Source organism: Aegilops tauschii, chromosome 7 (assembly GCF_002575655.3).
Source record: "Aegilops tauschii subsp. strangulata cultivar AL8/78 chromosome 7, Aet v6.0, whole genome shotgun sequence".
NCBI lineage: Eukaryota > Viridiplantae > Streptophyta > Magnoliopsida > Poales > Poaceae > Aegilops > Aegilops tauschii.
This window is the reverse complement of record NC_053041.3, coordinates 646,850,946-646,877,516: the sequence shown is the minus strand read 5'-3', so window position 1 is coordinate 646,877,516 and position 26,571 is coordinate 646,850,946. Positions and strand designations below refer to the sequence as shown.

Genomic DNA, 26,571 nt, shown 5'->3' with positions numbered 1-26,571 from the left:
CTTGTTTGTTTGTGCAGGTACAAGGGACTTGCGTGTAATCTCCTATTGGATTGATACCTTGGTTCTCAAAAACTGAGGGAAATACTTACGCTACTTTACTGCATCACCCTTTCCTCTTCAAGGTAAAACCAACGCATGCTCAAGAGGTAGCAATAAGCATATTTCAAAGTGTCTGGCAATTGTTTTAATTCAAACACAGGATCACCTTTAGGTAGAGGAGGCCCTCCTAGAGTTTCAATAGGAAAATTGTGTTTAAGTAGAGGACGTTGTTCGAAGAAAATCATATCTATTTCATTTATTTCATGCATATGTAAATCATTTTCATGGTCTAGCAAATATTGTTCTAAAGGATTAGTAGGTGGTACAGCAATAGAAGCAAGACCAATTAATTCATCCTTACTAGGCAATTCTTTTTCATGAAGATTTCTACTAAACTTGGAAAAATTAAACTCATGAGACTCATCACCAGAGCTAACACCAACAGTTTGTTTCTTACAATCTATCTTAGCATTAATAGTGTTCAAGAAAGGTCTACCAGCGATAATGGGACAAAAGTCATCTTGTGGTGAACCAAGAACAAGAAAATTAGTAGGGTATTTTATTTTGCCACACAAGACTTCAACATCTCTAATAATCCCAATTGGTGATATAGTGTCTCTATTAGCACTCACACTAGCACCCATGCCACATAAACCATGATAACAGTGATCTTCTATTTTAACTGAAATAGCAGGCATGCCAACAACAGGTCTATGTTTATCTTTTCTCTCACGTTTAGCAATTCTAGCAGCTTCTTCACAAAAGTACATAACATGCCCATCAATATCTTCTTCCAAGAGATCTTTAACCATAGCAATGCCAGGTTCTACTTTAATTTGTTCATCAGGCTTAGGTGTTCTAATATAGCTTTTGTTAACCACAGTTAAAACTTTACCTTCATTCCGTTTGGACTCCGTTTGATATTCTTTTTCTGCGAAACTCTGAAATAGGCAAAAAAACAGCAATTCTGGGCTGGGCCTCCGGTTAATAGGTTAGTCCCAAAAATAATATAAAAGTGAATAATAAAGCCCAATAATGTCCAAAACAGAAGATAATATAGCATGGAGCAATCAAAAATTATAGATACGTTGGAGACGTATCAGTGGACAACACTCTTCCCCTCTCGTTGCTATGCATCACCATGATCTTGCGTGTGCTTAGGAAGTTTTTTGAAATTATAGCGTTCCCCAACAGTGGCATCTGAGCCAGGTTTATGCGTAGATGTTATATGCACAAGTAGAACACAAAGGAGTTGTGGGCATGGGTATATACATATTGCTTGCCTTCACTAGTTGATTCCTGATTCAGCGGCATTCTTGGATGAAGCGGCCCAGCCCGACATTACGCCTACGCTTATGCGAGACTGGTTCTACCGACGTGCTTCGCACACAGGTGGCTAGTGGGTGTCTATTTCTCCAGCTTTAGTTGAATCGGATTCAATGAACAGGGTTCTTTCTGAAGATCAAAAAGCAATCACTATACCGCGTTGTGGTTTTTGATGCGTAGGTAAGGACGGTTCTAGTTCAGCCTGTAGCAGCCACGTAAAACTGTCAACAACAAAGTACAGGACGTCTAGCTTGTTTTTGCAGGGCATGTTGTGATGTGATATGGTCAAGACATGATGCTAAATTTTATTGTCTGAGATGATCATGTTTTTTTGAAGTTATCGGCAACTGGCAGAAGCCTTATGGTTGTCTCTTTATTGCATAAGATGCAAGCGCCAAATAATTGCTTTACTTTATCGCTATGCGATAGCAATAGTTGCAAAGAGCAATAGTTGGCGAGACGACCATGTGATGACACATTGATAGAGATCAAGATGATGGAGATCATGGTTTCATGCCGGTGACGATAGAGATCATGACGGTACTTTGGAGATGGAGATCAAAGGCGCAAGATGATCATGGCCATATCATGTCACATATTTTGATTGCATGTGCTGTTTATCCTTGATGCGTCTTATTTCGCTTAGTTCGGCGGTAGCATTATAAGATGATCTCTCACTAATTTCAAGGTATAAGTGTTCTCCCTGAGTATGCACCGTTGCGACAGTTCGTCGTGCCGAGACACCACGTGAGGATCGGGTGTGATAAGCTCTACGTTCACATACAACGGGTGCAAGTCAGTTTTGCACACGCGGAATACTCAGGTTAAACCTGACGAGCCTAGCATATGCAGATATGGCCTCAGAACACTGGAGACCGAAAGGTCGAGCGTGAATCATATAGTAGATATGATCAACATAGTGATGTTCACCATTGAAAACTACTCCATCTCACGTGATGATCGGACATGGTTTAGTTGATTTGGATCACATGATCATTTAGATGACTAGAGGGATGTCTATCTAAGTGGGAGTTCTTAAGTAATATGATTAATTGAACTTTAATTTATCATGAACTTAGTCCTGATAGTATTTGCATAACTATGTTGTAGATCAATAGCTTGCGATGTAGCTCCCCGTTTATTTTTGATATGTTCCTAGAGAAAAACTATGTTGAAAGATGATAGTATCAATGATGCGGACTAGGTCCATGATCTACTCATTGCTGCATAGAAGAATTATGTCCTTGATGCACCGCTAGGTGACAGACCTATTGCAGGAGCAAATGCAGACGTTATAAATGTTTGACAAGCTCGGTATGATGACTACTTGATAGTTTAGTGCACCATGCTTTATGGCTTAGAACCGGGACTTCAAAAATGTTTTGAACGCCATAGAGCATATAAGATGTTCCAAGAATTGAAATTGGTATCTCATACTCATGCCCGTGTCAAGAGGTATGAGACCTCTGACAGTACTTTGCCTACAAGATGGAGGTGAATAGCTCAACGAGTGAGCATGTGCTCAGAATGCCTGAGTACTACAATCACTTGAATCAAGTGGGAGTTAATCTTCCTGATAATATAGTGATTGATAGAGTTCTCTAGTCACTATCACCAAGTTACTAGAACTTCATGATGAACTATAATATGCAAGGGATAACGGAAACGATTCCCAAAGCTCTTCGTGATGCTGAAATCGGTGAAGGTAGAAGTGAAGAAAAAGCATCAAGTGTTGATGGTTGACAAGACCACTAGTTTCAAGTAAAAGGGCAAGGGAAAGAAAGGGAACTTCAAGAAGAATGGCAAGCAAGTTGCCACTCCCATGAAGAAGCCCAAAGCTAGACCCAAGCATGAAACTGAGTGCTTCTACTGCAAAGGAAATGGTCACTGGAAGTAGAACCCCCTAGATACTTGGCGAATAAGAAGGATGGCAAAGTGAACAAAGGTATATTTGATATACATGTTATTGATGTGTACTTTACTAGTGTTTATAGCAAACCCCTCGGTATTTGATACTAGTTCAGTTGCTAAGAGTAGTAACTCGAAACGGGAGTTGCAAAATAAACAAAGACTAGTTGAGAACGAGGTGACAATGTGTGTTGGAAATGATTCCAAGGTTGATAAGATCACCATCGCACACACCCTTTACCTTCGGGATTAGTGTTGAACCTAAATAAATGTTATTTGGTGTTTGCGTCGAGCATAATATGAGTGGATCATGTTTATTGCAACATTAAATCAAAGAAAATGGTTATTCTGTTTACATGAATAAAACCTTCTGTGGTCATACACCCAAGGTGAATGGTTTATTGAATCTCGATCGTAGTGATACACATATTCATAATATTGAAGCCAAAAGATGAAAAGTTAATAATGATAGTGCAACCTATTTGTGGCACTGCCGTTTAGGTCATATTGGTGTAAAGCGCATAAAGAAACTCCATGCTAATGGACTTTTGGAATCACTTGATGCTTGCGAACCATGCCTCATGGGCAAGATGACTAAGACTCCGTTCTCCGGAACAATGGAGCGAGCAACTGACTTATTGGAAATAATACATACTGATGTATGCGATCCGATAAGTGTTGAGGCTCGCGGCGGGTATTGTTATTTTCTGACCTTCACAGATGATTTGAGCAGATATGGGTATATCTACTTAATGAAACATAAGTCTGAAACATTTGAAAAGTTCAAAGAATTTCAGAGTGAAGTGGAAAATCATCGTAACAAGAAAATAAAGTTTCTACGATCTGATCGCGGAGGCGAATATTTGAGTTACGAGTTTGGTTTTCATTTGAAACAATGTAGAATAGTTTCGCAACTCACGCCACCTGGAACACCACAGCATAATGGTGTGTCTGAACGTTGTAATCGTACTTTATTGGATATGGTGCGATCTATGATGTCTCTTACCGATTTACCACTATCGTTTTCGGGTTATGCATTAGAGACAGCTGCATTCACGTTAAATATGGCACCATCTAAATCCGTTGAGATGACACCATATGAAGTATGGTTTGGCAAGAAACCAAAGTTGTAGTTTCTTAAAGTTTGGGGTTGCGATGCTTATGTGAAAAAGTTTCAAACTGATAAGCTCGAACCCAAATCGGAGTAGTGCGTCTTCATAGGATACCCAAAAGAAACTATTGGGTACACCTTCTATCACAGATCCGAAGGCAAGATATTTTGTTGCTAAGAATGGATCCTTTCTAGAGAAGGAGTTTCTCTCGAAAGAAGTGAGTGGGAGGAAAGTAGAACTTGATGAGGTAATTGTACCTTCTCCCGAATTGGAAAGTAGTTCATCACAGAAATCAGTTCCAATGATTCCTACACCAATTAGTGAGGAAGCTAATGATGATGATCATGAAACTTCAGATCAAGTTACTATCGAACCTCGTAGGTCAACCAGAGTATGGTCCGCACCAGAGTGGTACGGTAATCCTGTTCTGGAAGTCATGTTACTAGACCATGACGAACCTACGAACTATGAGGAAGCAATGATGAGCCCAGATTCCGCAAAATGGCTTGAGGCCATGAAATCTGAGATGGGATCCATGTATGAGAACAAAGTATGGACTTTGATTGACTTGCCCGATGATCGGTGAGTCGTTGAGAATAACTGGATCTTCAAGAGGAAGACGGACGATGATAGTAGTGTTACTATCTACAAAGCTCGAATTGTCACAAAACATTTTCGACAAGATCAAGGTGTTGACTACGATGAGATTTTCTCACTCGTATCGATGCTTAAAAGTCTATCCGAATCATGTTAGCAGTTGCCGCCTTTTATGAAATCTGTCAAATGGATGTCAAAACTGCATTCCTTAATGGATTTCTTAAATAAGAGTTGTATATGATGCAACCAGAAGGTTTTGTCAATCCTAAAGGTGCTAACAAAGTGAGCAAGCTCCAGCGATCCATCTATGGACTGGTGCAAGCATCTCGGAGTTGGAATATATGCTTTGATAAAGTGATCAAAGCATATGGTTTTATACAGACTTGCGATGAAGCCTGTATTTACAAGAAAGTGAGTGGGAGCACAATAGCATTTCTGATAAGTATATGTGAATGACATATTGTTGATCGGAAATAATGTAGAATTTTCTGAAAAGCATAAAGGAGTGTTTGAATGGAGTTTTTCGAAGAAAGACCTCGGTGAAGCTACTTACATATTGAGCATCAAGATCTATAGAGATAGATCAAGACGCTTGATATATTTTCAATGAGTACATACCTTGACAAGATTTTGAAGTAGTTCAAAATAGAACAGTCAAAGAAGGAGTTCTTGCCTGTGTTGCAAGGTGTGAAGTTGAGTAAAGACTCAAACCAAACCACGGCAGAAAATAGAAAGAGAACGAAAAGTCATTCCCTATGACTCAGTCATAGGTTCTATAAAATATGCTATGCTGTGTATCAGACCTATTGTGTACCTCACAATAAGATTGGCAAAAGGGTAAAATAGTGATCCAGGAGTGGATCACTCGACAACGGTCAAAAATATCCTTAGTGGAATAAGGAAATGTTTCTCGGTTATGGAGGTGACAAAGAGTTCGTCGTAAAGAGTTACGTCGATGCAAGGTTTGACACCGATCTGGATGACTCTAAGTCTCGATCTAGATACATATTAAAAGTGGGAGCAATTAGCTAGAGTAGCTCCGTGCAAAGCATCGTAGACATAGAAAATTTGCAAAATACATACGGCTCTGAATGTGGCAGACCCGTTGACTAAATTTCTCTCACAAGCAAAACATGATCATACTTTGGGTGTTAATCACATAGCGATATAAACTAGATTATCGACTCTACTAAACCCTTTGGGTGTTAGTCACATGGAGATGTGAACTAATCACATAAAGATGTGAACTATTCTAGTTAAATCACATGACGATGGGAACTAGATTAGTGACTCTAGTGCAAGTGGGAGCCTGAAGGAAATATGCCCTAGAGGCAATAATAAAGTTGTTATTTATATTTCCTTATATCATGATCAATGTTTATTATTCATGCTAGAATTGTATTAATCAGAAACATAGTACATGTGTGAATACATAAACAAACAGAGTGTCACTAGTATGCCTCTACTTGACTAGCTCGTTAATCAAAGATGGGTAAGTTTCCTAGCCATGGACAAAGAGTTGTCATTTGATAAGCGGGATCACATCATTAGAGAATGATGTGATTGACTTGACCCATCCGTTTGCTTAGCATGATGATCGTTACAGTTTCATTGCTACTGCTTTCTTCATGACTTATACATGTTCCTCAGACTATGAGATTATGCAACTCCCAAATTCCAGAGGAACACCTTGTGTGCTATCAAACGTCACAACATAACTGGGTGATTATAAAGATGCTCTACAGGTGTCTCCGATGGTGTTTGTTGAGTTGGCATAGATCAAGATTAGGATTTGTCACTCCGAGTATCGGAGAGGTATCTCTGGGCCCTCTCGGTAATGCACTTCACTATAAGCCTTGCAAGCAATGTGACTAATGAGTTAGTTACGGATGATGAATTATGGAACGAGTAAAGAGACTTGCCGGTAACGAGATTGAACAAGGTATTAAGATACCGACGATCGGATCTCGGGCAAGTAACATACCGATGACGAAGGGAACAACGTGTATCGTTATGCGGTTTGACCGATAAAGATCTTCGTAGAATATGTAGGAACCAATATGAGCATCCAGGTTCCACTATTGGTTATTGACTGGAGATGAGTCTCGGTCATGTCTACATAGTTCTCGAACCCGTAGGGTCCGCACGCTTAATGTTTTGTGACGATTTGTATTATGAGTTATGTGATTTGATGAGCGAAGTTTGTTCGGAGTCTAGGATGAGATCGGGGACATGCGGAGGAGTCTCGAAATGGTCGAGACGTGAAGATCGATATATTGGAAGGCTATATTCGGCCATCGGAAAGGTTCCGAGTGATTCGGGTATTTTTCGGAGTACCGGAGAGTTACGAGAATTCGTATTGGGCCTTAATGGGCCATACGGGAAAGGAGAGAAAGGCCTCAAGGGTGGCCCGCGCCCCTTCCCCATGGACAGGTCGGAATTGGACTAGGGAAAGGGGCGCCCCCTTCCTTCCTTCTCCTTCTCCCATCCCTTTTTCCTATTCCATGTGGGAGGTGGAATCCTACTAGGACTAGGGAGTCCTAGTAGGACTCCACACTTTGGGCGCGCCCTATGAGGGCCGGCCTCCTCCTCCCTCCATCCTTTATATACGTGGCCAGGGGCCACTCCATAGACACACAAGTTGATCATTGATCCCTTAGCCGTGTGCGGTGCCCCCCTCCACCATAATCCACCTCGGTCATATCATCGTAGTGCTTAGGCGAAGCCCTGCGACGGTAGCATCATCATCACCGTCATCACGTCGTCGTGCTGACGAAGCTCTCCCTCAACACTCAGCTGGATCGAGAGTTCGTGGGACGTCACTGAGCTGAACGTGTGCAGATCGCGGAGGTGTTGTACTTCCGGTACTGGGATCGGTCGATCATGAAGACGTACGACTACATCAACCACATTGTCATAACGCTTCCGCTTACGGTCTACAAGGGTACGTGGACAACACTCTTCCCCTCTCGTTGCTATGCATCACCATGATCTTGTGTGTGCGTAGGAATTTTTTTGAAATTACTGCGTTCCCCAACAGGTTGAGGGGTAGCTAATTGTGGTTCTGGACGAGGTGAAGATACCCCGAACAAACCCCTCAAAGGATTGTTTTCCATAGTAACAAGTGACAATAAATTTCAGCACACTATATAAATGTTTCCTTACAAAATTCCACTTACCAAAGGCGCTTCACTCGCCGGCAACGGCGCCATAGCTTTGATGACCCACAAGTATAGGGGATCAATTGTAGCTCTTTTCTATAAGTAAGTGTGTCGAACCCAAGTAGTTTTCAGTAAGGTAATGTCTGCAAGTGCTAAAATTGTAAGTAACGGGTAGCTTGATAGCAAGATAATTTGTAACGAGAAAGTAACGATAACGGTAACAATTATGCACCAAGGTAGCCCAATCCTCTTGAGGCAAAGGACAGGCCAAAACGGTCTCTTATGATAAGCAAAGCGTTCTTGAGGGTGCACAGGAATTTCATCTAGTCACTTTCATCGGGTTGGTTTGATTTGTGTTCGCTACTTTGATAATATGATATGTGGGTGGACCGGTGCTTAGGTGCTGTTCTTACTTGAACAAACCTCCTACTTATGATTAACGCTCCCGCAAGCATCCGCAACTACAAGAAAAGTATTAAGTATAAAATCTAACCATAGCATTAAAATTTTGGATCCAATCGGTCCCTTACGAAATAGCGCATAAACTGGGGTTTAAGTTTCTGTCACTCTCGCAACCCACCATCTAATTGCTACTCCACAATGCATTCCCTTAGGCCCAAATATGGTGAAGTGTCATGTAGTCGACGTTCACATGACACCACTAAGGGAATCACAACATACATACTATCAAAATATCGAACACATATCAAGCTCACATGATTACTTGCAACATGATTTCTCCCATGACCTCAAGAACAAAAGTAACTACTCACAAATGATAAACATGTTCATGATCAGAGGAGTATTAAATATCATAATGGATCTGAACATATAATCTTCCACCAAATAAACCATATAGGAATCAACTATAAGATGTAATCAACACTACTAGTCACCCACAGGCACCAATCTATATTTCCGGCAACAAGATTGAATATAAGAGATGAACTAGGGTTGAGATGAGATGGTGTTGTTGAAGATATTGATGGAGATTTCCCTCCCCAAGATGGGAGAGTTGTTGGTGATGATGATGACGATGATTTCCCCCTACGGGAGGGAAGTTCCCCCGGCAGAATCGCTCCGCCGGAGGGCAAAAGTGCTCCTGCCCAAGTTCGGCCTCGAGATGGCGGCGCTCCATCCCGAAAGCCTTCTCCTTACTATTTCTAGGTCAAAATGACCTATATACCAGAAGATGGGCACCGGAGGTGGGCCGAGGAGGCCACAACCCACTAGGGCCCGCCTGGGGGCCCTACCGCGCCCAGGTGGGTTGTGCCCACCTGGTGGCCCCCCTCTGGTGGTTATTTGCTCCAATAATTCTTAAATAATCCATAAAAATCTCCGTGAAGTTTCAGCTTGTTAGGAGTTGTGCATAATAGGTGGCCTAACGTAGCTTTTCCAGGTCCAGGTTTCCAGCTGCCGGAATTCCCCCTCTTGGTGTGTTCCTTGCAAATTATGAGAGAAAAGGCACTAGAATTACTCCAAAAAGCATTATTATGGATGAAAATATTATAAATAATAGTAAGAAAACATAATGCAAATTAAAATGGACGTATCAACTCCCCCAAGCTTAGACCTTGCTTGTCCTCAAGTGAAAACCGAAATCGAAAAACATGTCCACATGCTTTGAGAGAAAGGTGTCGATAAAAACAAAATACGAACATAGAAGCATCATGTTGATTATTTTAACAGCAACAAATTTAAACATAAGACTTTTATCATATACTTCTCATGAATAGGTAATAGTTCATCACACAATCGAAGTACAAAGCAAAAACTCTATTAGAAATCAACAAACTATGTTCTCGGACAACTTTGCAACTACAATTCATCATCTTTTTAGGAAGAGTCACGTGTCGGAGCCTTTAGGCAAGTCCACATACTCAACCATCATATAGTCTTCTATGATTGCTAACACTCACCTCGTACCCATGAGCAAAACATTTCAACCGGACACATAGAAAGATAGGGGCTTACAGTTTCGCCTCCCAACATACTCACCTAAAGGGTGATGTCAACAATAATAACTTATGCTATCTGTATTCAACTGGACATATGTGCCTAGATCTTTCCTCATCACATGATGCTTGCCAAAGGAGAAAATTAAAAAAGGAATAGAAGGAAAACTTTGACTCTTTGCATAAAGGTAAATACATAAAAATAAAAGATAGGCCCTTCGCAGAGGGAAGTAGAGGTTGCCATGCGCTTATTTGTTTGTATGCTCAATCCCTTAGTGCAAGAGAACGTCACGTTGTATTGCCCCTTAAGATGACAACCTTTATTATGTAGTCTGTCGCTTTTATTCTTTTCCATCCAAGTTTGTAAACACTCAATTTTCTCTTACACTAAATGATCTCACACATTTAGAAGAAATTTGTATTGCCTTTTTGCATCGATGACAACTTACTTGAGGGGTCTTGCTCAATTCCTAGGTAGGTATGGTGGACACTTGAAAAATATTTGGGTTTAAGGGTTTTTCGAATGCACAAGTAGTATCTCTACTTAGTGCGAAATTTTTGGCTAGCAAGGATAGGGGCAAGCATCACATGTTAAAGGATCTATGATAATATGACTTCTTTGTGAATATAAACAAACATAAACCATTAAATTGTTTTCCTTGTCCAACGTCAACAATTTTGGCATATAATATTTGATGAGGGCTCACAATCACAAAAGTTTTCTAGGATAGTATATATTTATATGTGAATCTTCTCTTCCCTTATTAATTCTTTCATGAGTTGCATCATTGAATAATGCTATGTTTATCAATCTCTAATAAAATTTTCTACTTATACTTTTCCTTATGTGGTGCTATCACCTACCATAGGATTAGTATATAATCATATTGATTTATTTCCTTTGTTCCGTTTATTTCCTTTCTCTTTTTCTTTCTCTTTCTCTTTTCTTTATTTGCAACATGAAAGTAAAGAAAGCAAAAACTAAAACTAAACTTTATTATGTAACTTGCACACGATTACAATGATAGATCACTAAGCAAACTCTCCAAGAAGAAAGGATCGAACTAAACTTTATTTCATCTAAAGCAAAAGATCGAACTAAGATAAGTAAAAGCAAAAAGATAGTGGGATGATACGATACCGAGGCACCTCCCCCAAGCTTGGCGGAAGCCAAGGGGAGTGCCCATACCCGATACTCAATTCTCCTTTGGTGGTGAAGAAGATGATGGTGATGAAGTAGTATTCTCCAATATAACCATAAGTAGATCCTTCAACCCTTGAATCTCTCGAAGGGCTTGATGAATTAATTCACTATTTTCTTCACCTCAGCAATTATGTGTTTATTCTCTGGGCCCCACGGTTTGGTTCCTGCACTATTTTCTCTTGGCCGAGATATGTCCCAGTTGGACGGTATGTGCCTACGAGGAGTGTTCTCGAACCCATAATTGTGAATCAAATAATGAAAATTGTTACGATGTAACCTGTGTAAGGGCCTCCTTGGTGGGAGCTCTTCTTGCACTTCCAGGATCACTTGATTGTTTGATGATCCCATGGCTTCATGAGGATTAGGGTGAGTGGAGATGCCAGCTAGTTTACCCCTCTCAGAGGCCGGAGGGTGAATCCCAAAGGGACTTTCCTCTTCTTCCTCCATAGAAACCTCTTCAGCTTCATCCCTCCTTAGATCTTCCTGAACCAACCTTATTTCTCCTTCTCCATTGTTGAAGGGTGAGGAAGACATGACGTTGGTCTAGTTGAATCTGGTAGAAAACAGCAATAAAAGAGAACAGAGGATTTCTTCATGATACGGTGGTTAACAGGTTCGGGAAGTATATATAGATTTTTATCTTGGAGGACAAGCATACGGGAGAAAAACCAAGTACGGAAGGTGTCCCAGGTGGGCCTAGCGCCATGGTGTCTTTTTCCCACCAGGGGACGCTTCCTGGGAGTTTCTTTATTTCCAAAATTCTAAAATATTCCAAAACTGATAAAAAATATTTTGCGGATTTTTCGGAGTCCGTTTACTTACCGTATCACGTACCTCCTTATTTTGACAATTCTGGAGTGTTCCAGAAGGACTCTTTTATGTGTTCTTCTGGTGTCAAAGTTTGGATAATATTACTTTCAACATTAATGCTTTCTCTCCGTAAGATCGTCGCGTACACGGTACACCCTACACATAAAAACAATAGTGATATCTGAATTCTGAAGTCCTTCCTTCCTTCTCTGTAGAAGCAAGAGAACATGCTAGTGCTAGTAGTAACTGTACCGCTACCAAGTGGAGTCCATTGCTGAGGATGCATTGCCACTGAAGCATTGGGTACAAGACTGTTACATGAAAGTAAATGCAATAGTTGAAGCAGAGATTGGTGTACAGGCAAGAACAGTACGGTCAGAGACCAAGTTCTTCTTATCCTCTGCAATTATAATAGGTGTCAACCAAATGGATAAAAGGAGAATTGGTTGATTAGGCATGAAAACTAAAGTAGCAGCAGCAGCCTGCAGAAAAGCAAGCACTAGTAGGGAATAATGGCCAACCAAAAAAGGAAGAAGTTAATTGCATTCATCACCGGCGTCTTAAAGAGCATCATCATCGCTTTGATGCGCCTGCCTTTTGACACGGCGGTTAAAGGAAGAAGGAATGAGAAAATATTACCTGAATAGTTTCAATAATAAAATACATAGTTTCGAGAGAAACACAAAGCGTTTCAGGGTTACCAGAAATGTTTCGAGAAATACCGAAAATGATATATATGCGGAAATTATTTTTGCGGAGCTAATATAAACAATAGAGTTCTTAGATATTATCTACGAGTCCCTAATATTTATTTAGAGTCAATGAGCTAAATAAAATATCAATAAGGCCTAATAGGGGAGAGTTATTGGGCTTGTGAGCCCAATAATAGGCGTCCCCTTAGCTTCTTGCAGAAGCAAGGGGCCTGAATTGGAGTTGGGGGAGGACTCCTCCTCGCCCTAGGCCAGTGCAAGGAGAGTGGATCCCCTCCTCCAAAGTGTCCCCTCCCACTCCCTCCACCTATATATACTAGATTGAAGCCCCCTAGAGACACACAAGTTCTATTGTTTGGGTGCCTCCTCTAGTTCTCCCTTGTTCTAGTTCTAATTTAGACTTGATTTAGATTAGAGCTAGTTCTAGTTTTCTCCAATCAAGATAATAGAGAAGCCATGTGTGTTTATCTTCTCCCTGCTCTAATCCTTCAGCAAAGTCAAGTTGTGGATGATGAAGCGCTGTCGGCTCATACATGTGCAATCCGAAGAGAGGTCGTGCTTTTGATCTTTGGTTCGAGGGATCTCTCGTGAATGGTTTGAGGGACTTCATCAACGATCTACACCAACTCTTCTTCCGCTGCAACTCGAAGTTGACAATGATCTGATCTAACCTTGTATGCATCTTCATAGTGATCTAGGGTCTTGATCGTAGGGCTACTTTTTTTGTTTTCTACTATGTTTCCCAACACCACCTTCTTCCTCCTCACACGCGTGCTCTGCCCAGCTCATTCGTGTGCGCACCTGAGACCTTCCGTGCTAGTTCTTCTCACTTCCCACATTATCTCCTCCCCAATCCATGCCAACTACATGCTCATTGCCCCCCCTTTCTTTCCCCTCTCAAATGGAACCATGAGAGATCCTAGATTGAGCAAACCACCCCGAGACCTTGAGAGCGTGCTCATGACACTGTTGTGAGCTACGTCAACCCCATCCTCTGCAATCATGTCCACAGAGTTCGTCGGCATTCACTACGTCGAGCCAGGAGCACCTGGAGTTGTACTCTTTGTCCACTCCTTCATCTATAGCTGTCTGCTCCACCACCAAATTCGTCGTCGGCGTTTGTCCTCGGGCCCTTATGACTCTAGCACCAACTCCTAAGGGCCACTGCCCTATTTCCCCATCTCTGCTTTATCACATGAGAAATCATGCACCCTTAGATCTCTTTTGGACGCGCGAGATTAGATCTGCGCGGATCGATTCTTTGTGATGCCGCTCTCTCCCGCTGACGTGTTGGCCCCACTTGTCAGGCTCGTGTTCAACCACTAAGGCCACTTGCACGCTGTGTGTCGAACATGCGAGCCCAACTGAGCTGGTTGAACTAGCTCACACTCATCGGATAGACCTGTGTTTGAATCTCAGCGCTAGTGAGGACATCCCATTGTTTTTGCAATTTTTTTGCTAGGCTAACACGTGGGCCCAGATCCCACATGTCAGTGTCTCACCTCTCCGTCCACAGAACATCCATGTTAGGCATGCCCCAAGTCCACTAGTCAGCCTCATGGCTAGCTGGGCCTGGGTGTAATAAGTCCAAGCCTTTTCTTTTCCATTTAAATATTTTTTTAATTCCTAAACTCATTTAAATAACTAAAATTTGGCTAATTTGAATTTGGATAATTCAAATTTGAACATAGTCATATTATATATGAATTTTAATTAGTTCAATCCAATAAATCTAATTATGCTAGTTGTTTCTGGGTTCGAGCACTTTATATTCTTGCACATGGCACATTTGCGTTTAGATCCCTCAACTTTTTCAATTTCACAAGTTCATCATACTTGAATGAAATTTGACAAATGTTATATGTTTTCTGACCAGAATCTTGCAAGGATTATTTTGGTGATCCTTGTGTTAATATTTAGTCACATCATGTTCATGTTTGCTGCAAATTTTCTCCTAGGCCCTTACACTTTCATCTTATCACAACTTCTACATCCTAAGCTCAAACCCCATGTATTTTATATGCATTTGGGGCTAATCAACCCCTACATTCCAGTAGTGATAATGGATTTCCATTTTGATGCACAAATCATTTTCCTTCCTGTTTGCATCAAAACCCTTCCGAATATCATTCCTTTCAAATATAGAGATCTACTATGCTCTTTATATGCATTTATACTAGAATCATGTGTACATCATGAATATGCCATGCTCATGCATCCTAAACAACTTGAACTACTATTTTAGTCAAAATCATTGAATAACTTAAAATGCACATGTGTATCCACTTCAGTCATTCCACAAATGACTCAAGGCTTCATTTAATTTTGCTAGTGGTGTAGTCTAAATTGCAAACATACTAAACTTGTCATGCATCCATTTGATGGAGCATAATGCCATGCATTGTTTGTTTACCCTATCGTTTGCTTATTTCCGCTTTTTATTCTTCTCGATAGCTTTCGATAACGATATGTAGTGCGAGGATTTGTTGAACTACGCTTCATGGTTTGTACCTTCTTAAAAGCAGGATAACAATCAAGGATGATCGTTACCTTTTATACCATTACTAGCTTTGCTTGCTAGATATCTTGATGCTATCGTTTGGTCTCACTACCTACAACATGTTCGCAATCCTCCAATTTGCCATGATAAATCCTTTAAACTCCACTATTCTAGCAAACCTTTGATTGGTTATGTTATGGCTTGCTCAGCCCCTCTTATAGTGTTGCTAGTTGCAGTTGCAGGGTTCTTTCCATGTGTTAACATGGATATCTATGGGACATCATAATATCATGCTTAATTGTTATGCTTGTAAAATGTTGCTAAGGGTGGAAGGCTTAGGCATTTTGCCCTATTGTTTCATTCCACTCTGGCCAACCTTAAGCACCAACAATCTGGTTATTATGTTCTTTGATGTGTGCATCCTACCATGTGAGGGGTATTATGGGGCCCCCTTGAATCCCATTATCTAACCTTAAGCAACAACTTGGAGGAAAGGGTATGCATATACAACTTATAATGGGAAAGTTGGAAGCACCCCTGCATGGTTAAATCTTTCGGAAAGCGGTGTCCGCGGTTAAGGATGACTTGGAAATTGATAATGCTAGTGGTAGACAACTTCAACTAATAATTAAAACTTGCCAACTTGTGCGTAACCATAAGTATTCAATACAAAAAAATACACTTCCGTGATGATACGTGTTTGTCTTAGTAGGTCACGTTTTTTGTCATGCATGTACACCCATGACGATTTTATGATAGAATCAAGATAGTCATACCTGTGTTGACGTAGAAATGTTCCATGACATTACCAAAATTATCATCACGGAAGTGTCCACTTCCATGACGATAAATGGCGCGTCATGGAAGTGCTTTCATCAAGGGTGACCGACACGTGGCATCCACCGTAACGGGTTGCCGTTAAGCTATCGGGTCCGGTTTTGGATCCAATAACCCGCTAACAGCCCGGACCAATGAGGATTTTCCACGTGTTAAATTCTCATTGGCCGGAGGAAACACGTGTTGGCTCACCGTTGGGACAGATGTCATCCATTCATTGGACAGGAGGCGCCTATGATACGTCGACATGTGGCATGGCCTAACAGAGGCCCATTCCGGTGAAAAGGCCGGCCCGTTTGACTTGGTCTAAAGGTAACGGGTCGGCCCATGGAAAGCCTGTTAACGACCTGTTCGTATATAGCCCATTTACGGCCCGCTAACTCACGACCCATTACGGCCTATCGGAATTAAGCCCAGTAGCTTCATCTGGGCCGTCCAATATGATTCCAGACCATTGTAACTTCCGGCCCATATATGGCCCATGATGTCTTTCGGCCCATACGAGGCCATTTGTAACTCTTGGCCCATTTACGGCCCGTGGTGAATCTGGCCCGCAATGAACAGTGTACCGCTTTATACCCATTAACGGCCCATTATTCCATTGGGCCGTTTCCAACCCGTGTTATCTTTCGACCTTCTCAGGTCCCATTTATTCTTGGGCTCATTTCCAGCATTCGGTTACTTATGGCCCGTTACTGGCCTTTTCTGCTTGTGGGCCAAATTCAGCCCGTGGTTACAATCGGCCCGTTTGCAGCCCGTTAATCCGTTGGGCCGTTTTCATAGCGTCATCAAATACGGTCGATTAACGACGGCCCGTTATTGTCAGCCCATGAACGGACGATTCCAAATCTAGCCCGTTTACGGCCTATTGGCCCATGTTTGGCCTATCGATCATACGGCCCGTAGAAGGCCCATTGATGCTACGGCCCGTAGAAGGCCCATTGTTTCTACGGTCCTTAGAAGGCCCATTGTTTCTACGGCCCGTAGGACGCCCATGGTAACTACAGTAAATATGTAGCCCATGGTTATTGTGGCCTAGTTTTCAAAAATAGGTTATTGCAGCCACTAGCAAACTGCGAAAAAAGAACTGCACTGACTACAAGCAAAGAAATAAACAAAACAACATGGAAATAAATAAGCAAACAACTTACGCTAGGCTATCACGGCTATTACATATATTACATCCACTGGGCATCAAAGTTCGCCACCAATGCAAATATAGGGAACAAAGCAGCATATCATATACACTGATTGTCAAAGTTCGCGACCAGTGCAAATAAACGCCGCAGCAAAACAGTCCAGAACTGAAACCACTTCAGAAGAGCTCAAGAAAGAATATCATGGGTACCCATAATGCTGGCAAGATGCTTAGCAAGCTTATAAACTTTCTCTTGTTTGGCGCATAAATCCTCCAGCACTTGCTGTTGCACCAGAAAGTATGCATCTGAATTCTCAAGGGACATCCTGAGTCCTTCGGCTTCCTATTGCATAACATCTGATCGATGTCTCTCAACTTGAAGTTGAGACTCAAGAAGCCGAACTGATTCAGGCAACGAGTTCGAAGAGCTGGTGCCAGCAGAAGTAGCTAGTAACTCGAACACTACATCAAGACAGGACTTTGAGGTTGTCTCAGTGTCTTCAATATAGTTTCTATCAGCTTTCTTGGAGACCAACAGGGATGTTTCACTATCTTGAACCTTATCTGCATTACTTCCTTTACCATTGCATAACGGGGTAGTCTTCTCCAATATTTTATCTGCGTTCTAAAAGAGAAACAAACAAACACATCATAGGTTTACCATGTTGTATATGAAACTCATTTTGGTAAACCAGTTCAGTAGTAAGGTGGACAGGATAACAGCATGAAACAAACATATATCTATGTAGTATGGTCACTGTATGGTCTATATCATTCTCGTTTATTTTGCCAAATCAAGATAGGGACAGTTTGAATCATATATATTAAGTCAAAGCAGCATGGACAGAATATAAGTGTGGGAAACTACACGACAGAATATAAGACTGTTTATTCAATTGAAACTGAAATCAACATAGAGCAAGTTACAACAGCAAACACGTTAAAGAAACAGGTTTCAAACATACCTGTTGTGCCATTGGAGTTTCAATTGCATCCTTCAAATTTGAAATTAGTTAGTATGAGTAAATACAGTGATGCAAGAGCAAAGTAGTATGAACCATAGCTACGGAACCTGACCTAAGAACAATTCTTCTTCTGCTTTAAGCGTTGACTTGGGGTTCGAAGTGGTGGTCCTCGTGCTTTGGGCACTGTAGTTGCATTACTAACTGCTCGTGTTTCGGTGCTCTGTGGTGGAGACGGTGCTGTGTCAACTGGAACTGGGTTACTATCTGCTAGGGTTGGGGCTAGAAGGGGTGTAGTTGGTTCTCCATCCAACTGGGTAGGGATACAATCTGCGTGAGTCTGGGTTATGTGTGGTGGGGCTGGTTCTTGGGAAAGTACAACCGTGGTTCTATCTGCATCGACAGGTAGCACGATCTTTTCTAAAGACCGTGTTTTTACTCCCCCACATAATGCCATCACCCCCTCTAATTGAAATGGCTGATAAACAAGAAAAGTAATTGAATGTACAGACATTGTAAGATAGACATGTGCAATGGATAGTAGGGAAGAAAACAGGGCATGAAATAATTCACATTTATTTTGTCTAACCAAACAGAATAGCAGGACATAATTTCACATATATGATGGCTAATTAAACCAGCTAGCATGACACAATTTCAGATGTATGGTGGCTAACTAAACAGGATAGAGTGACATACTTCAAAATATGATGACTATGTAAACAGGATGACATGATATAACTATACGATGTGTCTATTAAAGTGGTTGGCATGCCATAAATCACAAACATGCCGTCGATGGAAACATGATGGCATGATATAATTCACGGATAGAATAACATAATTCAAAATATGATGACTATGTAAACAGGATGAGATGATATAACTATATTATGTCTTTAGAAAATGGGTTGGCATGCCATAATTCAGATACATGCTGTCTATGTAAACATCATGGCATGATATAATTCAAATATATGATTTATATACTAAGCAAGTGAGCAGAGGGCAATCGCATATATAATGTGTCAACTAAGGAGATGGCATTCAATCTTGTGTATATGATGTAAAAACTAAGCATTGCAATACAACATATGCATGATATGAGTAATATAACCCTGCCAAGTTTGAGCATACACCTTAGGGGGATAATAGGACTGGTCATCTGCCTCTGAATCCTCCTCTGAAGAGTTATCTGTAACCAGCAAGATATCTGCTTCAGCATGTAGCATTGTCTGCTCTGAAGACCTTGTTTTCACTCCAGATTTCTCCATCACCAATTCAAATGGATGATGCATAGGAGGAGCAGTTGAATATACAAACATCATCGACAAATGCAACGAGAAATAGAAAAAAATGATGGCATGATATAATTCACTTATATGACGCTTGGCTAAACAACATGGCATTGCATAATTTACATATATAATGCCTTGCAACAAGATAGCATTGCATAATTCACATATATGATGTCTTGCAACAAGATGGCATTGCATAATTCACATATATGGTAATTACACACTAAACAGGTGGCATTCACACAAAGCATGTCTAAACTAAGCAAATGACATAGCAATGCAAGATACCATACGCACGATATGAGCAACATAACCCTACCAAGTTAGAGCATGCACCTCGGGGGGGAAATAGGACTGGTCATCTGTCTCTGAATCCTCCTCTGAGGAGCTATCCATAACCAGCAAGACATGCGCTTCGTCAGATAGCATTGTCTGCTCTGAAGACCTTGTTTCCACTCCAAATTTTTCCATGACCGTGCCGAATGGCTGATGCACGGGAAGAGTCATTGAATGTACTAAAATTGTTGACAAATTTAACATGTAATAAAAAAAGGATGGCATGATATAATTCACATATAATATGACTGGCTAACCAGGGTGGCATTGCAAAATTCACATATATGATGCCTGGCTAAACAAGATGGCATTGCATGATTCACATATATGATAAAGAAACTAAACAGATGGCATTCACACAAAGCATGTCTAAAATAAGCAGATGACATATTTGATGTATAAAGCAAGCAATGCAAGGCACCATATGCATGATATTACCAACATCAGCATGCCAAGTTAGAGCGAAGACCTCATGGGGTAAATAGAAGTGGTCTTCTCCTTCTGAATCCCCCTCAGAACAGTTATCTTCCTCTTGATTACAATCCGAAATGGGTGGAGGGGGGCTACCTTTGCGCCCACCATGGAGCGACGGCTGCATGAAATTTTATTTCCACGCAAGGCTCGTCTCTTTTGCTCTACATGTTCAGTTCCATTGTGTACAATAACTGACATGCATAGGAATAAAACATAGTGAGATTATGTAAGGAGTGCATGCACAAATCCAGAGTGATGGTAGCAAACTATGGATAGACCCAAAACCAATGATAGTAGGCAGATAATAGCTTTAGTTAAAAAATACAGATAATGGCTCCTTTAATGTTTGTTTGCACCCAACAGGAAACTCATAGTAGATACCCGAGATTAACCAGATAGTAGACAGATAGTACTGATTGCTGCCCCAATATGTACCCCGCAACCATTTAAAAACTCAAGTTTCAGCATTAGTTTGGACCTGACTCGGAGTTTAATAGGTGAACACGACGATAAAGTAGCATGTCATCATATTAAGCGATGCATAACGCAAGCAGACACGAAAGAGTGCGACCTCTCTTGCGGACCCGTGTAGTCCTCAAGGTCATCTGCTCAGTTGATGATGGTAATGCAGTTGTCGTGGCTGCCGGCAGCGGGGAAGAAGATCCAAGGCGGTGAAAGACAGTCTGGAGAGCGGATCCCTGCTGTGGTGAACCCTTCCGTCGTTGGAGCAGCTGAGCTGGGGTGGAACACAACGCAGCAGGAGCAGGACAAACCACACAAGGTTTTATTTGATGAAATAATGGAGGGATTTGAGGAGCTGGAGCTTGACTACCCTACAGGTGAAGGGGAGAATCATCTGGTTTATGCTTTAAGGAGTACCTGTCTATGGAGGAAGGAGTACATCAAGCTTCCAAACTGGACGCCTCCTCCTCCTCCTCCTCCAGCGAGTCAGGGCACTCCGCCTCCTCCTCCTCCTCCGGTGAGTGATTAGGGCACTCCGCCTCCTCCGGCATGTGAGGGCACTCCGCCTCATCCTCCGCCTCCACCAGCGCGTCGGAGCACTCCGTCTCCTCCTCCGCCTCCTCCGGCCTATCAGCGGACTCCGCCGCGTCAGCAACGGCGGAAGAGAGACACCGCTGCTCGGGCGGCTAGCAGTACAAGCAGAGGCGGGAAGAAATTCAGATACGGTCCAAGCCTCAAGGCTCCGGAAAAGTTACCATATGAGAGGACCGACGAGGACAACACGGACATCAGTGCTGCCGAAGTGACGGCCCATTTTGAATGAAAACGTCCACCTCCGAAGGAAACGGTAGATCCGGTGAAAGTGAAGGGCACTCTGGATGCCCTGAAGCGACCACCACCCCCTCCGCCGCCATCCAACTATGAGCGCGTTATTGCAAAGACATTTCAGGAAGCGCAGCGGTCGGGAAGTACTTCCAGTGATGCAAGGCTACCAAAACAAAGAAGTGGGAAAACAATTCCCCAGCTCGGCGAATAGGCGAAGCAATCGTGCCCCCCCCCCCCCCGCTCAAGGTGTCTAGTGATATCGTCGCTAATCATCCGGGGCTACTTCCCGGTACCAATCTTGGTGATTACCTGAGCGATGATGTAGAGTTTGAAATGTTAGTGGTAGTAGAGATTTTTGAATACCAGTACGGGAAGCCTCTCGTCAAACCTGATCGTCCTCCTCTAACAACGATGATGCGAAGATTGCATGAATGGTACATGGATACCCGTAGGAAGTCTGGGAAGGATAGTTTGATGGTGAAAATTAAAGAGGAGCACGACCTCATTGGAGTCGCCCGATGCCTGTTGAATTTGTGGAGTTATTTCAATTATACAATCAAAAGGCCCTCGACAAACAACTCATGACTTTCTACTGTCTGTAAGTATTACTTCTGTAATTAAGTCTCTATAGCTTAGCTCTTTCATTGCATGTATATATAACTATCCTCACTATATTATGCAGATTGAAGATCGTCGAATGCAAAAAAGAACAAATCTATGACATTGGGTTCATTACCCCAAATACCGTAAATGAATGGTCGGTTAAAAACAGAGTCAAAGATACTGAGGAAAACTTGCTACAACCGTTACTTCGAAATCAAAAAAAAGGGAAAATACTCTTTCCTTACAACTTCAAGTGAGTGTTATTGTCTTGTGCATATTCGGTTTCGCTTACTCGAGGTTATAATAAGGTAATTGATGAGTTATGCGTGCGTAGCTTCCACTTTATTCTGCTAGAGATTAAGCTTGACCAGGGAGTAGTAACTGTCTTAGACTCGAGACATAAAGATCCCCTGGATTATGCAGACATGACTGCAATGCTCCATAAGTAAGTTCAATTGATCATTATCGCACCATATCGGCAACTTTATTCATTTCCTGATATCAAGTAATTATTTTCTTTGTCTGGCAGGGTTTGAAAACAGTTCACCGGAATGGTTTCGGGACTGCAAACAGAGCTGCGATTTACACACCCGAAAGTAAGTAGTACTAGCTAGTTCTGTGCATCTCTCATTGATTCTAATTTCATCAATACCATTTATCATGCTTGATTATCAGTTTGATTGAACTCTATTTCTCGTAAAGTGTTTGCGGCAGGAAGGCGGGAATAATTTATGTGGACACTATGTTTGTGAGTTCATCTACAATGCGACCTCTCAGCGGGGCTTCTCTGACAAACAATTTGAAGTACGTAAACAATAACATTCACAATTTTATTTTATTACCATCAATTGTGTATTGAGTTTCATTCATATATATGTCTTCTTTAAATTAGATGTGGCAGATGCGGGATGAACTCCTACCACATGATCGCATACGAGCCATTCAAGAGGAATTGGCAGGATTCTTTCTTGACCACGTCATAAATGAGAAGGGAGAATACCATGTGGAAATTGAAATTGATTTTAGATGTTAGGGATTATAAGAGATGTTATATTGTATATATGTAGTAGCGTTGGATAGATATATGAAAACTTGTTGTTCGACCAATCTCGGCGAAAGAGAGGTCACTTCTCTTTGTATATGTTCATGACGATCTTGTGTAATTAATGGTTCCTTCATTTGCTTACTAGCTAGAGTGTCGAGTTCTCTCTATATGTATAGTAGCTAGCGTCGACCAAGCACGGAGAAAGAGAGGTCACTTCTCTCTATTAGCTAGCTCACACAATATGAAACCCCTAAATTAACCCTCCAAAACCCCTAACCCCACCCCCTCCCTTTAGAAAAACAGAAACACCAGCGCCTAGGAGCTGCTGACGCGTGACTGCCTTTTGGTCCCGGTTTGTGTTACCAACCGGGACTAAAGGTCCTCCTGCCGGGGCGTCCCGTAGCGGCCACGTGGAGCCCCTTCTGTCCCGGTTCGTAAGCAAACCGGGACTAAAGATTTTGGGCTTTAGTGCCGTTTGTTTTGACCCAGTTCCAGAACCGGGACTAAAGGCCCTCTGAAACCGGGACTAGAACCATGTTTTCTACTAGTGATGGCTAGCACATGAGGTTTAGACGTGCGAGGTCACAAGTTTAGATTCTTTGCGAGATTGTTCTTTTTGGTATGTTTCCGTCTCACCTCGCGCTCACTGGGCCTGGTCAGGTGCAAAATTTTGTCCAAAATCCCTCGAGAGGTCAAATGGGGGATTTGGAGGATATACTTAGATATGACCTTAGGTAGTTGTCGGGTTACATGACATGCACCTTCAAGCTAATCTTCTAAGTTACTTTTTCTTGAGAAAAGACTTCTAACCAACATGCCACATCAGTTTATGTACATGCATGCAAGCGGATGTAGGGCCTTGGCCAGGATATGGCTTATTTGTATGCAGATGTAAGGATCTGGGCAGGGATTCATGTGGTTGTGTGCCCTGGTGCGGATCTGTGTGGCCCCGTGCCTGTGCCTAACTGAGAGGCTAGTTTTCAGGTGTTTGTCCTTGGGTTGTTTCATCGCCGTCGCCGGTGACGTACCGCCATAGAGTGGCATGAGAGTGTCGTTATACTAGGTTGTTTTAGAACACACAAATCAATCGTTCAAGTTTATGAGTTGCATCATGCCAAATTAGGGGCCGACACTACCACCGTAGTCCTATTGCTGCTAGGGAGACGCCTCTGCGACCACAGTGGCGGCGATAATACCCCAAGACAAATGTTAATAGTCTGTGGGCGAAAAAAAATCAAAAAATAAAAGGAACATAATCCATTGTACAATTGGAGTAAAAACCCAAGGAAGGCCCAGTGCCTACGTCTGACCGGGAGGCTGATTTTCAGGGGTTTGTCCTCGGGTTGTTTCATCGCCGTCGCCGGCGATATGCCACTGTACAGTGGCATGGGAGTATCGTTGCTGGGTTATTTTAGATCACATAAATCACGCTTCCAAGTTTATGAGCTGCATCATGCCAAATTAGGTGCCGACGCTGCCACTGTAGTCTTATTGCTACTAGGGACCACGGTGGGCGACGAGGATACCACAAGGCAAATGTTAATAGTCTGTGGGGGAAAAAATCAAAAAGGAAAATGAACAAAATCTGTCATAGGATGGAGTAAAAAACAAAGGAAGGGAGAAAAAAAAAGACTTACTTCAACTGGGTAGCCAGGCCAGTGAACGCTTTTACCTCAGCAGAGCTAATCCAGCTAGCTAGCGTTTAATTAGCTGGTCCAGTCAGTGCGTCGTCTGGTAATGCCTCAACAGAGCTAGCCCAGCTAGCTAGCTTAGCTGGTCCAGTCAATGCTGTCCTCGGCGATTAACCCGGTCAGTACCAGGACTTTTATGCCGCTACTTACGTTTGGAACCGAGCGGTGTGGTACTAACTCAAAAAAACGTGGAACCGAGCCGTGCCGGTGATATATCGTTCGCGGTCGCTGTCGCTGGCCCTTTTCTCGTCGGCCCAGCAGGCAAGTTCACTGCAACGAAAAAAGCTCCTATACGACGGGATAGCTGACCTGGGCCGGCCCATATAAGGTAGCGCTCTGTGAAAAATCAACATGAAGCTGCGGGCTAGGTGGGAATCCAACCCGCGACCAACCGCAAAAGCGACCACGCAGCTAGCCAATGTCACGAGCTGACTCTAATCATTCAGAACGAACGAACGGCAACAGTAAAATACAAGGGCGATGCTAGGCGCCAGCGCACCGGCCGAACAGTTTCGGCCGGTCCAGCCCTAGCCGTTCGATGCGAGCAGTGCACGGTTGGATTTGGACAAAAAAAAAAACTTGCCCCCAGCTTCTTCTTCCTTGGCTCGATCCCCTCGCTCGGGCTGCGCCGCGCCGCGCCTCCTATCCCTCGCCGCCCGTCTCCGTCGCCGCTTCCAACCCTCGCCGCCCGTCCCTGTCGCAGCTTCCAACCCTCACCGGCCGTCCTCATCGTCGCCGCGACACATGAAACAACTACATCTGCGGTTGCAGCTTGCAGCGGCGACGCTTGTAGCTCTCCCCGGTTGTAGCTCCGCCGCCACCCCTCGCCGTTGTTGCTCATCGCTGCACGAAATTGCGTCGACGACGGGCCGCCAGCCATCCACTGTGATTGCGGCTCGGTGGCGACACGCGCAGGTTGAAGCATTTCGCACATACGATTGAAGCTTTCTCTACAACGGTTGCAACTTTTCTGGTTATGTAGTGTATGGTTGTAGCTTTCTTTTTCAATGGTTGTAGCTTTTTTCATCTACTGTCGAAGCTTTTTATCAACGGTTGCAGCTTTTTTCTTTGTAGCAGCCTTGGTTAATGCTTTCATCGTTTCGGGTTGAAGCTTTTTCATCAAGGGTTGTAGCATTTTATGTCGACGGTTGTAGCACTCCGCCATGGCAATGACTGCTTGCAGCTTTTGATGTATCTGATTGAAGCTTTTTTCATCTTAGTTTGAAGCATTTTGGTTAACGATTGTAGCATGAGGGCGTGCGGCAGGTTCTGCAATGCCTCCGTCACGTCTGCACCGCGAGCGCCGCCGTCCTTGCAGCTCGCCGTCACCATGCTCGCCATCCATGATGGCAGCTCTCCTGGGCACCGGTTGCAGCAGGCCACGACGCGGTTCCAGCTTCCGCCGGGGCCGGCGAGCGAGGACGGCGAACGGCGACGGGGACGGCCGGCGCGGGTGGCCACCGGCAATGAGGACGGCCGGCGGGGGCGGCGAACGGCGACGGCCAACTGAGGTAGGGACCGGCGAGATGAAATAGAGAGAGAGAAAGGAAGCAGCACAGCCGCGTGGGGCGTTAATGG

General features: G+C 42.9%; 1 protein-coding gene across 1 annotated transcript in view; it reads right to left on the bottom strand.

Moving 5' to 3' along the window:
• The window catches only part of LOC109786712 (uncharacterized), a 70,927-nt gene extending 45,009 nt beyond the window's left edge, over positions 1-25,918 (bottom strand). Inside the window, exons 1-2 of the mRNA XM_045231636.2 lie at positions 25,577-25,918; positions 21,364-21,515 (exon numbers count right to left, since the gene is read on the bottom strand). Of these exons, the coding sequence (XP_045087571.2) occupies positions 21,364-21,515; positions 25,577-25,918 (494 nt within the window). The remainder of the gene's footprint in view (positions 1-21,363; positions 21,516-25,576) is intronic.
• Positions 25,919-26,571: the final 653 nt, after the last annotated feature.